Source organism: Pogoniulus pusillus, chromosome 10 (assembly GCF_015220805.1).
Source record: "Pogoniulus pusillus isolate bPogPus1 chromosome 10, bPogPus1.pri, whole genome shotgun sequence".
NCBI classification, from domain to species: Eukaryota; Metazoa; Chordata; class Aves; order Piciformes; family Lybiidae; genus Pogoniulus; species Pogoniulus pusillus.
The window spans coordinates 8,924,141-8,940,477 of record NC_087273.1 but is presented as its reverse complement, the minus strand read 5'-3'; the positions used below and the strand labels follow the sequence as shown (position 1 = coordinate 8,940,477).

The window sequence follows — 16,337 nt, the reverse complement described above, 5'->3', positions numbered from 1 at the left end:
TCTGCCCTACAGCCACATTAGGAGAAAGTCTGACACAGTAAAAGCATCTTGTGGCTATACCAACAACGAGGCAAATTATGGAATGTGGATTTCTGGTATGGATGAAAGCACCTTCTGTTTTCTGACCAGATTCTTTCCCCTGTGTTTAAAAACAAGCAGCACATTAGCATATACTCATTTTCTTCCTGGGGGATTAATTTCTTTTATAATAAAGCTGGGAAAAGTGTGTTGAAAAGGATGACACAGAGATGAGGTGAGAGCATTTGTGAGCACAGAACTATTTGATAGAAAATGGCACATCTGTAAGGGCACAGGAGAGTTACTGGGTTCTGACCTACTGTGAAATTCCCCAGCAAGTGTTAGCTGAGCATTTAAGTGACAATCCTGACATTCATCACACACAGCAGATGCTGAGGCCTGTAGAGTCCCAGAGACTAAAGATTAAAGCTGAGAAGAGCATTTAGGCCAGAAACAACTGGATTTAGGGAGGATGGTGTTCTAATTTACCGAGCCAAACAAGCAAAACAAGGAAAGAGCATTTACTTGAGAGGACAGATTAGAGAAAACTAATTTGTAATAAATAAATTAAAAACATGGAGTGACACAGAAGCCTACACTGAAAATAGCACCACCCCCTCAGCTGTCCCACTAATTCCCTAGTAATATAAATAGTGTTTTCCACTCTATACTGACACCACTGCAATAATGACAAAGCCCGTGGATAAATGATGTTGTCTAGGACTGTGGTGAGCTTGGTCAGCTCAATCATGAGCAATCACACAGAACTCCAACTGCAGCACTATGTATCTGACACCTGTTACCTCAGTGTTACAAGAACACCCCTCTTGGGAAGTGTGTTTTACTCTAAGTCACTTCCTAGCTCTGATGCCAAATTTAAAGAGCACAAACATTCTATTTTAGCAGCTTCAAATATCACCATTTTCTCCATGAGAACAGCAAAGCAACAACAAAGCCTGAAACACAGCCAGGGAGAAAGCAATATGTTCTCTGCCTTGGAAATGTCATTTTCATAGAAGGAACCTGTCGCAGAAATTGAGCTGATGGAGAAAAATGGGCACAGAACAGATTAGTCATGGATGGGAACACATAACCTTGATGCAGGCCATGGGTTAGGACCCAAAAGCTGCACTAGGGCAGAGCACTGCATTTGAATTCTGGGCAGTCATCCAAAACAATATTTGGGGTTTGCCTTTCAAACATGGTCAAGGAAAAGCAGTACTGAAACCAACAATTTACTTCACGTATATGGTGGAGGGCTGGAAGACAATGTTGGATTAAATGTATAAATAAACTGTTTGTGTTTCTTTGGTTGTGACTCATCCTGTAATGGAGTGTCAGTCCCTAAGTACCACATCAGCTTTGCATGCATGGACATCCTGCTCAGCTCCTCTTCCACGGCTATCTGAGATTTTACCTCAAGATCAGGAATTAGAGTTCTTTATCATTAATGACACTCACTGTAGGAGACAGGCAGCTGAAACTGGGACTAATTTAAGGCAGGATGAATAAACAGATCTGTTCTTTTGTTGCCCTTACTGTACTGCTTTTGTTTACATCTCAAAATCCATCCAATCCTCCAGAAGGCATTTCTTCCTTTTTTTCCCTTTCCAGTGAGGAGATAATGGGCCTGATCCTTTATTACATTAGCAACGATGAACTGTAGCTAAATGACTTCTCTTGATACACAGCAGCAAAAAATCTGTCTCTCTGAAAATACCAATGCAAAAGCAGAAAGCTCTGCTGGCAGAATTAAAACCTTTTGTCATAATGGGGTAGCAAATACTCTGCAAAACACGCTCGGTTCTGGAGGTAAGATTATCTCCACAGACCATGGGGAGAGCAATCTCTGGGAAAGCAAATCCGAGGGCACCCTGAGAGACAAGCTGATCACTTCTGTAAGAATCATTTAAATCCTCCCTTTGCTTCCGTGGTAACATTTCATATGGACATTCGACCAGCTCTCCTTTGAGGGAAAGCATAGTGAGGCTGGGCATTTTGGGCTACCCTAAGAATCGCTTCAATCTGATGAATAGTCTGGACAAGAACACTCTAGCAGTCAGGACTGCATCTCTTAGGTTTTGAAACAGGCAGTGGTAAGCACGACAGGAGTAAATTAAACAGAAATATTTCTTGCCTAATGTGTTTGCAATGAGCTTAGAGCAGGACATCGAGGAAAGGAAACCAGAGAGCTTTTAAATAACAAGATCAGCTTTGGGCAGGACTGATTTACCTAATCCTTGCTTTCTGTATCTGGGTCACTTTAAATAATCTGATGATTAAAAGGTAGCTCTTCCTTTTGCTAGGGCCCCTAAATGAAGTGGTGAGCACAGCATAACCTTAGCAGCTACCAGGCAGACTCAGTTATTAAGATTACAGCAGTCAGGGTAGCTAACACTGCAGTTACCACACATCTTTGATGCCTGCAGGAGGCAGATGATACAATCTGACTTCGACAAAGACAAACAGTAATTAAGCAAAGGCAAAGGCTGGAATAACTAAATATGATGACATTTCTTCTACCTGGGGGAAAAAAAAAGGTCAAGAACTGGTCTAAGAATTCCTGATACGTCACAGAAGTAGACATTTGTGGGGAAGGTTACAAAGCACAATCAACACTAAGACCAGGGTTGGGGTAAAGAAGATATGATGCCTAGGGACATAGTTTAGTTATGACATGGTGGTGCTGGTGGTCTTGGACTTGATGATCTTAAAGGTCTTTTTACGTTCTGTAAGGATCTTACAAGTTCTGCAAGGATTCCACTGTGAAAGGAGAATACCACTGGGCTCAGAGAAAGTATGTCATCAGAGTGTGTGAAAGAAAGCTAAGTGGCCAATGCCACTTCTATGGTTCTGCCCAATGAAACATTTCAATGACTCCTTAGGACTGGTTCAGAATTCCATGGGATGCCCTTGTTCTGCCCTGCATGGAAATGCAATCAAAGCTCAGAGATACAGCCTGTTACCCACAGTATCACAGTATCACAGTATCACCAAGGTTGGAAGAGACCTCACAGATCATCTAGTCCAACCCTTTACCACAGTGCCCAAGGCTAGACCATGGCACCAAGTGCCACATCCAACCTTGCCTTGAACTGCCCCAGGGACGACGACTCCACCACCTCCCCAGGCAGCCCATTCCAGTGCCTAATGACTCTCTCAGTGAAGAACTTTCTCCTCACCTCGAGCCGAAATTTCCCCTGGCGCAGCCTGAGGCTGTGTCCTCTTGTTCTGGAGCTGGCCACCTGAGAGAAGAGAGCAACCTCCTCCTGGCCACAACCACCCTTCAGGTAGTTGTAGACAGCAATAAGGTCACCCCTGAGCCTCCTCTTCTCCAGGCTAAACAACCCCAGCTCCCTAAGCCTCTCCTCGTAGGGCTTGTGCTCGAGGCCTCTCACCAGCCTCGTCGCCCTTCTCTGGACACGCTCAAGCATCTCAGTGTCCTTCCTAAACTGGGGGGCCCAGAACTGAACGCAGTACTCGAGGTGTGGTCTGACCAGTGCAGAGTACAGGGGCAGAATGACCTCCCTGCTCCTGCTGACCACACCACAGTTTGTACCAGCCAGTCCCCAAACAAGATTTGGTATTATCACTGAGAGTAGCTTGGTCAGATCCATACACAACCAAAAATCATGGCCAAATCATGAAGAGGAACTGCAGAGATTAGTTTTTTTTCACTGCGCTATGAGCAGAATCAACCAAGCAAAGGTTTTTATAGACACTCATTATATAAACACATTTTCTCCAACCATACTCATAACAAAAGGTGATTCTAATGGAGCCTAACAACTGCACAATTGTCATATTTGGAAGCAAGCCAAAAAAAGGACCAGCAGCAGCTCCCGAGTCTCTGTCCATTCCTGGGCGTGCCCTCATTTCAGGGTTTGCCTGAAACACAATCAGGGAAGATGTCAGCTTCTCAAATGATACACATGCAGGTGAAAGTGGAGTCATTCAATTAGTAAGCACTGTGCAATTAGGTTTTGTAGCAAAAGAGAAATTACTTCTCTAAAAATAGCAGCAGTGATGTCTTAGCTCCAAAGAAGCAGACTTTTCAGGAGAGGAAGATGAACGAAAGAACAGCTCTGAAGGCCAGCAGGAAACTGAAGGGCAAAGTAATCTAATAGAGACCCAAAATCCATAAAAATCAAAGCCCTGAATGCTGAACAGTGTCCGATAGCACAGATGGGCTTTGTAATCTCTGTGGTTAGAATGGTTTTAATAGCATTTGCTGAGATAATTCTGTTAGTCTGTTGTGGCAAGGAACTGGGAAACCAGTGCGGTGTTGCAGATGTCACTGGTGCTCAGTTTTGATAAAAGCCAGAGATTTATGTAATTTAATGAAGAAGGGGAAAGGAAAAACAATAAATTGAGATAACTAGATTTGAGAATACACTCTTTTATCTATCAGTTTATCATCAGTGAAGAAATTTTGTCACTATGGCAAATTTTCATCGCTGGAAATGGGAAAGAAACGGACAGCAGATTCTTTAAAAAGAGGATGTTATGGAGCAGCCTGAGTAACTTCACTGGCACTAAATCATAAGCAACAAATAGCATTTAGCAGAGGACTAAAGAAAATAAAGTGTGAAATAACAGAGATACCAAGGAGAGAATGGAAAGACTGACAATATAGCATCGATTTTTAAGCAGAGAGGTTATTCCCCTGTACTCAGCACTGGTCAGGCCACACCTTGAGTACTGTGTCCAGTTCTGGGCTCCTCAATTCAAGAGAGATGTTGAGGTGCTGGAAGGTGTCCAGAGAAGGGCAACAAAGCTGGTGAAGGGCCTGGAACACAAACCCTATGAGGAGAGGCTGAGGGAGCTGGGGCTGTTTAGCCTGGAGAAGAGGAGGCTCAGGGGGGACCTCATTGCTGTCTACAGCTACCTGGAGGGAGGTTGTAGCCAGGTGGGGGTTGGCCTCTTCTCCCAGACAACCAGCAATAGAACAAGGGCACACAGTCTCAGGTTGTGCCAGGGTAGGTCTAGGCTGGATGTTAGGAGGAAGTTCTTCACAGAGAGAGTGATTTCCCATTGGAATGGGCTGCCCAGGGAGGTGGTGGAGGCACCGTCCCTTGAGGTGTTCAAGAAAAGACTGGATGAGGCACTTAGTGCCATGGTCTAAGTTGACTGGCTAGGGCTGGGTGCTAGGTTGGACTGGATGATCTTGGAGGTCTCTTCCAACCTGGTTGATTCTATGATTCAGTAAAGCAAAGAACTGAGATAAATGTAAGAAAGATAAACTGGGCATTCCAGTCACAATCTCACATATTCAGCTTTAACTTTAATTGGCATTTTTGTTCATTTCTTACTTTCTTAATTAAGCTCTTTCCTAATAGGATTTTTTTTCTTTCCACCTTTTCCTCAACATATTTCCTGACAAAACAACTTAGCATTTCAGTATTCAAAGCTATTTTATTCAGTCATTCTCTTTTTCTTGTGTAACTTCATATTTGACTTTTCTGACTGGTTTTAGTCAGCTCAATCTTTCTTGATCTTTTATCATAAATCATGTGTCTGTTCTTTACTCATTTTGACATTTTTTGTTTTCTTCTCTGTGAGCAATTCTTGAGCATACCAACACATACTTGAGCAGAAGGGCAGCATCCATTATCCTCATTCCATTCACAGGGCAGAAAGAAGTCAGAAGTCACTTTTCATTTACATTTCTAAGGGGAACCTTTGGCAAATCAGAATTAGAACTAAACTCTTTGGAGCCTGCTAAGGCTTAGAAAAAACTAACCCACATCACAGACACAACCCATGCTAACTTAGATTCAAACTAGTGGCTCTATGGGCACATGTGTGAATGTTCACACACAAATCCTATTCAAAGTGCTGAACACTATCAATGAACACAACCCAACTGCAGTGACCATTTACTCAGAAGACAACACATGTAGGTCACACACCTCTCTGTATCTGCAGTTGTTCACAGTGCTTGGACCATGTTCACTAAGACCATGCTCACTTAGTGCCATGTTTTAGTTAATTAGAATGTGTTAGGTGATAGGTTGGATTCAATGATCTTGAAGGTCTTTTCCAACCTGGTTAATTCAGTGATTCTGTGACCAGAAAACCATACAACAGAGCAGTCCCTACAAAGTGACACCTTCCACTAGAAGTCCTCCCTAAGTGGCAGCACCAAGAGCCTCTAAACATATCCTTCCTGAAGCAACTATTATCCATCTCTTCTGGAAAAGCACAGACACAACCCAAAGCTCCCTACAGCTGAATCACACTGCACTAAGGATTCACTCTCCCACTGAAGTCAACAAGACTTATTTAATCAAGACAACATGGCACAAATGCAGGACATCTGTATCTCAAGACTTTGGATTCATCCTGTCTGGAAGCAACCAGTGAGCAAAGCTGGGGAAAAAATAATGTCTTCCAGATTCATTCAGTTAATTCCAGTAACAAATGGCTATGAACAGGTGTGTGTACATTGCACAGAGCACTCAGTGCTAACAATAAAAGTGCTTAGAATATTGTACAAAATAATATCTGTAAAAACTTCCAGTTCTGGCAGGATTCTTTTTAATTTCCTTGATTTTGCCAGCATAAGGAAAAGCCTTTAGGAAGACTTCTTGAAAATGATCCATGAAAAAGATCATTTTTACAATTATTTCTCTTAGCAATGCTCAAAATCCTAACATTAAAGACATTACTGTATCATCTTCTATGCATGAAAAGGCTGATAAATGTATGAAGAAATGGAATCACAACATTTCTTATCTTTAATGGAAATGGAGCATGGGGAGTAATTGACCATCAGTTGTGCTGAGAGAGCTCTTTAGCAGTTGCTTTGGGGCAAACAGCACAATGAAGAAAAGACTTTTAAAATCTAGCAGTCGGTTTCAAGATCATCTCAGTTTCTCTCTCATCTTGAAATCTAAAGGTACAGACAATCCTACTCATTTCAGAAACCTCTTTGTGCATCTCCTGCTCTCTACTTACTTTACCCTGTCCACCACAAACCTGTAACATCAAATAGCAAAAATCCTTCGAGGTCCCAGTTTGCCAGATCTGGGAAAGGAAGATATGGGAACAGACTTAGGGTGGACTCTGAGAAATCCAAACCTTTTACAAACTTATCTTGACAAAGGTAGTCCCTAAGGGCACCATCAGATCAGCTCACTCCTGTTCTGCTCACATACTGCAGCAAAACTGAGCCAATGGCCATTATGTGGGCAGCTTGCTCCAGGTGACTCTGCTCTGGCAGCAAGGTTGGACTAGATGATCTCCAGAGGTCCCTCCCACTCTGTGACTCTATGGATTTGCCCACAGACAGTAAGTGTTAGGAAAATGTATTTTGAAATCAATCTACCCCTGAAGCATGCCTTGTTTTCCTCCTCCTCTTAACTTACACTGTGACTGCAAAAGTGGCGTTTGTGATCACAGAACAACGCACTCAGACTCAGTCTGAACACTGTTAGTTAGCTCCAGGATTTACTCTGAGAATGTCACAAGCTGACTGGATGCTTCAGGAAGGTGCAGTTTCTTCATGTGGCCCTCATCTACACCACCTGTTCAGTTCTTCACAGCTACAGACAGTTGCCATAGCTAAAGTAGCATTTACAAGCATTAATCAATTATTTACTAGATAAATTCTTCCTAATCCTTAATGGATTTTTTGTTTGCTTGCCAGGACAAAGGGAATTCCCCCAACTCAAATCTGCATTCCAAACCTTGGTTTTGAGCCTTTTTGCTTGCACAAAGAATTAGTTCAGAAGCCTGGAGTTAGTTATCTGCAAGTTTTTAAGCAAGTAACCATGAAAAATAATTGTATACACCAAGCCTTCTTCATTTGCTAGTTCATGTGCTAGTTTGAAGCCAGCTATTTTGGTGAGAAGAATTATAGGATGTGAAAAGGAAACAATGATGTCTACTTCACTCATAGACTTGCTGAGATGTAAAAAACAAGAACATAAATATAGTTAAGAGAGTTGCTCTCTCTGGCTCTGGCTGTCTTCCTTCTCTCTCTAACCTGCTGTCTGTGTAACTAAACCATCTGCTTCTAAACTCCCCTGGCCGATTCTCCAAACTCACCTTGAACATAAGGCAAAGTCTAGGATAAGGTAGAGGGGTGGAAAGGAGGTGGAAGGGTGGTTGGGAGCCCCTCCTGGGGACTCTGGTTTCTAGGAGGGCTGTTGTCTTTCTGCATTACCTTTTTTTACCTTGTCTATTTCTGTATGTAGCTGTATATATTGTAAATATCTGCTTGTATATTGTGCTGAGCTGTAAATATAAAGCTTCATTCCAATTTCCTGTTTGGCTGAGTCTAGTCTGGGTGATTTCTTAAGTGTGGGGGGGTAGGTTACACCCAAACCATCACAACTGCTCAAATCCAGCTCAAGCATGATTCATATTTCTATATACACAATGCAACACTTCAGAAGCAACTTATGACAGTACACTAAAAACTCCTGAAAGATTTCAGTCACACAATGAGTATATTGTCAGTTACTTTTATTCTACTTACCAGCAACTGCCATGTAAGCCTCCACGTGCTGCTGGGTCAGGCTTGGAATCACATCTCACTAAATAACTTTTTAAGAGGAAAAACAGCATCATACCTGAGATTGTGCATTAATATTGGCTCCTTCCTTAACCAGAACTTTGACAACTTCAGCTTGTCCTGCTAGGGATGCGATGTGCAGGGCTGTATTCCCTTTCTGTTACAGGAGAGAACAAAAAGACATTACCCTTCACCAAGAAAAATTTCAACCAGCAACTCTTTATAACACTCATGTTTTGAGCACAAGTTTCACTTTGCAGTTCCATGATATTCCACAAACATCACAGGGGACAGCACTGGTAACAGCTGCCATGAAGATTTCGAGTGGCTGCATGAGGTTAACAACCTAACATAAATATTGAGTGAAATTATGGAATAAGACTGGGGCATGGGGAAAACTTTCAAAGTTTAGTCCAGACTAACGGGGTTTGTTTCATCCCTGCACCTTCCACAGGGCACAATATCCAGCAGTCCTGAAATCCAAGCTGTGAATAAGATGTAAAATAAGATTTACGAGTACAAGGCCCAAGAGGAAAATCTGACAGAAACCAACATTTTAAACAGAGAAAATAAATCATAAAGTCATAGAAAGGTTTAGGTTGGAAGAGACCTTAAAGATCATCCAGTTCCAACTCCCTGCCAGGGGCGGGAACCCCTTCCATTAGACCAGGTTGCTCAAAGCCTCATCCAACCCAGCCTTGAACAATGACAGGGATTTATTTTTTCCCTCTATCTTTTTTAATCTTCTCTAATTGGCATAAAATTAAAATGCCTGTCTTTGAAAGGCATTAAGTTTAAGAGATGCACTGCACAATAAAAAAATAAATCTTTCTAGAATGGGAAGTTATCACTGGAAATCACTGAAACCTTTTAATGCTTCCTCTGGAAACAGGTTGTACAAATAATAATCTTTCCCTCTTCATTTCCTACTGATTCACTTCAAAGAACACAGACTCACAGGTCATAATACAAATAACATTATCACTGAGGTATTTTTATTATCCTGGAGAAGAGGAGGCTCCCTGGAGAAGAGGAGGCTCAGGGGTGACCTTATTGCTGTCTACAACTACCTGAGAGGAGGTTGTGGCCAGGAGGAGGTTGCTCTCTTCTCTCAGGTGGCCAGCACCAGAACAAGAGGACACAGCCTCAGGCTGCGCCAGGGGAAATTTAGGCTGGAGGTGAGGAGAAAGTTCTTCACTGAGAGAGTCATTGGACACTGGAATGGGCTGCCTGGGGAGGTGGTGGAGTCGCCGTCCCTGGAGCTGTTCAAGGCAGGGTTGGATGTGGCACTTGGTGCCATGGTCTAGCCTTGAGCTCTGTGGTAAAGGGTTGGACTTGATGATCTATGAGGTCTCTTCCAACCTTGGTGATACTGTGATATTGTATTTTAATGGTGTTTTTTTCCTAAATTTCTCTCATGTATTTGGCTTTTTCTTTTTGTGCAGAAGCTTGCAGCCATGCAGGAGTTACCTTAGTGGCAGAATCCACAGCTGACCCTCTTTCCAGCAGCTCTTGTACCAGTCCCACATGGCCTTCCTTAGCTGCCAGGTGCAGAGCATTGAGTCCATTCTGCAAGCACAAGGACCAGATCAGTTACATTCCTACCTTGTCCTGGTGTAAGGAGAAGATTAGTAGCTGGAATACTGTTACATCTCTTAGCTGACTGTCTACATAAGTCAGATGTTTTGGCCTTGGCTATTTAAGCCAAGGGACTTTGAGACAAACTTCTCCAATAACATTTTTCTCATAGCAACAAAGACATCAAAACAAATCATATTTTGCAGGTAGCCATAAGAGATTCTTTCCTTTCTGACAGTTTTCCATTTCCCTAGACTACTGTCTGAGGTATCTCCATGGAGCCTATTAATGTAAAATTTGGGTGCATATTTGCCTCCTCTGTACTATAATCTTATCTAGCCCCGTTGAGGTATGACAGCAACACAGAGGAATCACAGGACTTAGCCAAATTTACACAAGATGTGTCAATTCAGTCAGGCTTATCCCAGGCTGATGCAGCTCTACTGAACCCTGGAGTCTCCTCTGGGATAACAGGCATCAAACAGAAAACCAAAAGCACAAGTAGATCAAAATGGCTGTCAGTTACATGTATGTTACAGATTGTATTGATCTCTGACTCAGTACCTCTGCTGGTTTCTGGGGAGCAACTCTGCACTCATCTCTGAGGTTTTGTAGCCTCATTCACAAAAGAAAAGAAAATTCATGAAAAAAGAGCTAGGATTTCCCACAACAACAACAACAACAACAACAAATCCACCAAAAAAGCAACCTAAGAAAAGTATCTTAATCCTTTCCACATTAAATAGGAATAGGATACTTTATCTCTTAGAAATTCCATCCATAGAAACTGTATCTTCCTCTTCCCAGTATCTCTGTTCCACCCCTGGGAAAAATATGACAGTCTATTGTAACTAAATTGCCAACCTATTTTTCACAACCCTTCAGTATTTTTCATGGTTGATTCTATGATTCTATGATTCTATGGTCCATCAGGCAGGTGACAGCAGCAGATCCTGCCACTGCCCTCAAGCATCCTCCTGTTCTCCATACTGCATACATCATAAGGGATATACAGGTATTGCAGTAACCTGCAGCGAGTTTAGCACCGTGTCACTTTTAGCACTTTATTCGTCCCTGAGCAGTTCAGTGTCACTTAAATTGCCAAATAAACAAGCAGCTTTCTACTCTTTTATTTGTCCATCCACAGAGGCAGCTCAAGCTTGTAATTCCCAGTTGGATTTTGAAGCACTTAGCACTTCACGGGAGGCATTTCATGGGAGCAGGTCCAACGGCTGCAGACAGAGCAAGGCAAATGCATTTCTGAAGTAACTCCACTTGATTCCCCATTCGTGTGAGCAGCACAGGCACATTTTGTGGTCAGAGGCAGGAAGGCAACTATGAGCAAAGCAAAGCAGCTGAAAGGAGGCTGCCAAAAGACAACAACTACCCTTACACAGCCTGGAAGTTAAGCACTGTTAATGAGAAATGTGGTTTCAGATCCATTATGCAACTAAAGTAATAGCAATCAGAAGATCCTATTCCAAAGGAACCTTCTCACAACAGAGCTGCAGAACCCAGGGATGGCAGTAATGCCATGCTCTGGCTCAGTGATAAATTCTGAGCCAAAATGATGCTGTGAGGTTGACCATAATCATCAAGATGAGGAACACTGCACATGTCAGTGAATTTTTTTCAGGCTGAAAACATTTCAGAAAGCTCTAATTTTCCTTGTTTTTTTTTTCATCTCAGCCAAGTATTAAATAACCATAATTACTACCTACAGTGGTTGAAAGCTTTGAAATACTGTTTTGTGGGGAAACACACAGTGTTCATCTCATTGTTTGAGAGCTAAGACTTGTTCTCCTATCTGATCTCACAGATGCAGTCATCAACACTTTCTGGGAGAGCACGAATGGTAACTGACTCCTCACAGTTGTCCACAGCTGATGCAGGGCTCTGACACGTTGTTAAACTTTCTTGTTCTTTGTGAGCAGACTGAAGCCCACAACCAGCACAGAAACAGCAGTATTGCAGGGCACACATGAATTACTTGCAGATGCATGTCTTTGAAGGCAAAAGTTGAGGGTAAGCTTCTATTTTGGTTTACCATGTGCCAGGATGGAGAAAGCAAGGCTCATCCTAGTGCTTAATCAGCAGCAATCTGTTAAAATCCCTGTATTGGTACCTTTAAGGCATATATTTAATAATATCCACATTCACCAGCTGAAAGCTAATGTTGCTGCATAGCTGATGAGATTTTCTTTGCAACATCTGAGCTTCTATAGTCCTTAGTTAAGCAAAATTAATATATGAAGTCCAGTAAAAAGGTCGCAGAAAGGAGCCACAGCCTAAAAGAAGCTCCTTGTTCACACTCCAGTTCCACAGTTCCTTACATAAAATAAGCTAAGGCAAGCAGCAGCAAGCACTGCACTTGAAATGTTGAGGCCAGCGTGACTGAAGCCTTAAAGCAAGCTTTGTTCTCTGTAATCAGAACCAACGCTGCAATTATTTCCCAGCCCACAAGACTGATCCCTGCTACTTAGGATGACGGAAGCTCAGATTTAATCAATGCAACTCCTCCGTTCCTGTCAACTGGCGTCTTGTCTTTTAGAACAACAAAGGTTTCTGACACTTCCCTTTTTGCTTTCCCATGCCTACCAAAAAGTGGTGGGTGGGGGAGAGATGAAATTAGTTGTCTGCTAAGCAAAACTGTACAGCATAGGGGCTGCTCCTCCCCACACGGCATACATACACCACAAGTACCCCTCTTTAGAGGCTCATTTGTAATTCTGACTCTCAGAAAAGAACGTAATACTAAGCTTTCCAAGCTTGGTTCTTCAAGAGCTTCCCTGCAGAGCCCAATTCCATTAGTGTTTTCTCCTCTACCACTGAGCTAGAGGTGTCAACACTCTGCATCCTGCAGCGTACTACAAACATGTGCACATACTGCTCATTTACTGTAGTGTCACCCTACACAACTCCACCACACCAGAAAAGCCTACAGATCTCTGGTACACCACACAAATCCCCAACCTTTTCTCTTTTCTATGCCAATCCAAAGTCAGTCACTTTTATCCCAGAAAACAGGCACTGAGCCTCACTGCTACTGTGTCCACACTCCTGCCTTTGTATTCAGTTGCCTTGGAATGGAAGTTCATTAGCTGCTGTCCAGTTCAGTGTCAATCCTGCTGTGCCATTTACTCCTACTGGGACACCACCCATATCACTGTTACATCCAGCAGCAACCATGGCTTGTACTATTCCTGTAGAACTCTGGTATGCCAAAGCAAAGTGAGCCTATGGAAAAGCAACTTCTTGGCAGAGCATCCAATCAACCTGCACTTCAAAGAACATTTTAAACACAAGTCAGCACTGCTGCCAGCAATGCTTCTGCTTCTCCTGTCCTTTCTTCTGCTCATTTCTATCCCCAGCCACCTTTTTGCAGATTAGGTCCCTCAATCCTTAGGTGTGAGGTTGCACACACACTTCTGCCCATGCAGGACCGAGCACGGCATGGAAGCATGACCACTGAGCCAGCGCAAGGCCAAGAAGGTTTCACTGGCAGTTGTACTGACTTATCAAAAGACAAAATACATCCCTCAAAGTTGAGCCTCTTCTTTCTTTTGTACTAAGAATCTCACCCCTTATAACTTCCACTGACTGACAGCAGTTGGACTACACCACTCTCCAGAAGGATCTGCCAACATCTGAGTTTCTAATGACTCTTAGCTTTGCCACACAAGGTTAAAATGGCATTTAAGCAACAACCAGAGAAAACATAGTGAAAGTAAACAAAACTAAACAATAGAAACATCTATTTTTAAATGTTTCTGCATTCTCTGGACACATGAAGCATCTTGGAATGCTTTGCTTTTACCAAGTGCCTTCCACTGATGTTGCAGTCGCAGGCTTATGGATATAGTAAATGGTGAAGAGCAACGCAGGAGCTACCAGCACAATGAAAATCACAAAACTGTTGTGACTAACCCTGCATGGTCACACTAAGTCCTTCATGTGTTGTGTCAGAGTTAAGTGCACATCTGCAGCCACCAGTAGAGTAAAAAGCTTCTGTAAAGTCAAATACTTTCCTCTATCTCTTTAACAGATGGCAGTCTAAGGTTGCTGCAAATTGTGTCCTCTGGAGAAATCTCTTGAAGAAGACCATGTGCTCAACCTCTTTTCAAGAAGGATTTTGGGGAAGGGCACATTAGAGACTTCTTGAGTCCAAAGGTTTGCTGAAGTTTCTCCCAAAAATATCCCAAAGAGATGAAGTGGTTGATCAAAAACAGAAAGAAAAATCATTTGAGATTATGGAAATTCTCCCTTTAAGTTGCCTTACATCTTATAAATTCAGGAAAATGGATTAACCCACAGAGTGACACCAACATGTGATTCTGTCGACCTCATTATGACTACAGTGGTATTTTGGTCTATAGTTAGCACTAGTGAGAGGTTAACTGCTTCCCATTTGAACTAAATGGGAGAGTAATTAATAGCTGCTGCTCTGTCTCATTGTAACTGCGGCAGTAAAGATCTCCATCAAATCATAAAGAAGCCAACAAAACGAAAGCAAAGGCCAAACAGATCAAAGCTTTAAAGTGCCTTGAAGCTGGAGGTCCCTGAAACTACCTAATGTTTGGTACCTTGAACAGAACAAGGTTCAGACTTCACAGATATTCCTTATCAATACAGAAGATTTCATCAACAACAAGGCAAGCAAGGGAATGTGGACACTGGGGAAAAAAGCCCTTGTCATGTTTCCAAGGAATTACCATATTAATCATCCAATCATTTCTGGGAACACTGGTGTTGATAGTCGAGACAGAAAATGTGATTCATCTATTTGAAGTTAAGAACTTGAGTCTAGATTTACTCTTTCCTAACTGGGTAACTTGAAGTTTGCCCAGCTTGTGTCCCATATAACTCAGCAAGTCCTTTCCTGAGAGTAGGTATTTTACTGGAAATTTTTTCCTGGACAGTAAGGCAATATTCTTCCTATACATTTTCAATAAGCAGCACATAAAAGCCCAAGTTCATCTCCTGCTCATCATTAAATTCCTTGGCACAGACAACAGAACAGGTCATACTTTTGTATCCCATCTTCCATTCGATGTGTGCCTACTTTCATCAATCTGCAGTTTCTCTTCAACAGGGAAGGGGATACCTCAAAATATTTTAGATTATTTCACTTCTTATTCTTCCCTTTTTTTCCTCTCTCTCAAAAATAAATAGTGTTGAAGTTTTTAATTAGTTTTGGTATCTTTCCAGTCTCAATGTCAGCATGTAAATGTCAGAAAGGGAGTAAGGAATTTTATGGAGGCTTTCTTGATGGTGTAGGTAACCTTGGATGCTATAAAGCTCCAGTTCAGGAAAAGTGCCTCCTTTAGACCAGCACTTAACTGCATACTTACATTAAATAAATTAGAGCTTCAATATAATTTTAAAATCAAGTAAGTCCAGTTAGTGACCCTTGATGAAATCTGGCTAGGAGTGAAAGGAAAGCTGGACTCCACACAGCCTGAGCTGTCGAGCCCCCTTCAAAGAAATGCCACTGAGTTCACTAGAATATCAAGACATTGCTCAGGACCAATGCAGAAACTTACCTGCATATTTAAGTTACATTTATAGTCTTATTAAATTTGCTGGCACCAGTCACTTAAAGAAGCGTTGCAAATGTAGGTCCCTAAGCTACAAAGCAAAAGTAATTGGATTTATGTGACGGAAAAGAGCCAAGCTAAAACGTTCCTTCACATGACAGTCACATCAATGGTAAAACTTAACAGTGCATTTCTACAGCAGTCATAACTTTCCTGATAGGGTGGGTAAGATTTTATGTTGAAAATTTAAGTACCTTTTTATATGCAAAACAATTTATCTTCTAGGTAGCTTTGACCAGTAATAAAAACATTTAAGTTTACAGTGTTCTGAAACAAGGTAAAAACCCCTGGCTGCTCCCTAGCCATCTGAGGGCAATCAGAATTGCCTTGCTAATGCAAGTGAGCTACAAGATTTTAATCTGCTTGGGCCCAAGTTAGCTAGTCAGCTAAAAATACCACCCACAATGTTTGCTTATCGGCTGAGACCTCTCAGAAATAGCAAGGGAAACCTCAGACTTCCGCAGCCCAGGTCACAGGGGATCAGGTGCTCTGTGTGGGATGGAGAGGGACAATTGATGGCTGACCATGCTGTGTTGGATGTAATAAAACACTGTGCAGTATTTCAGTCATGCCCAGACTGCCCAGCACTCCTTCTGCTGTGTGAGTGCACATTTTGAATTGGG

At 42.2% G+C, this 16,337-nt stretch overlaps 1 protein-coding gene across 44 annotated transcripts in view; it reads right to left on the bottom strand.

Annotated features, from left to right (window-relative positions):
* The window catches only part of ANK2 (ankyrin 2), a 333,329-nt gene that overhangs the window by 109,063 nt on the left and 207,929 nt on the right, over positions 1-16,337 (bottom strand). For all 44 annotated transcript variants that reach the window (XM_064149794.1, XM_064149789.1, XM_064149786.1 and 41 more), the window contains 2 exons: positions 10,010-10,108; positions 8,598-8,696 (listed from right to left, as the gene is read on the bottom strand). In XM_064149794.1, coding sequence (XP_064005864.1) covers positions 8,598-8,696; positions 10,010-10,108 — 198 coding nt within the window. The remainder of the gene's footprint in view (positions 1-8,597; positions 8,697-10,009; positions 10,109-16,337) is intronic.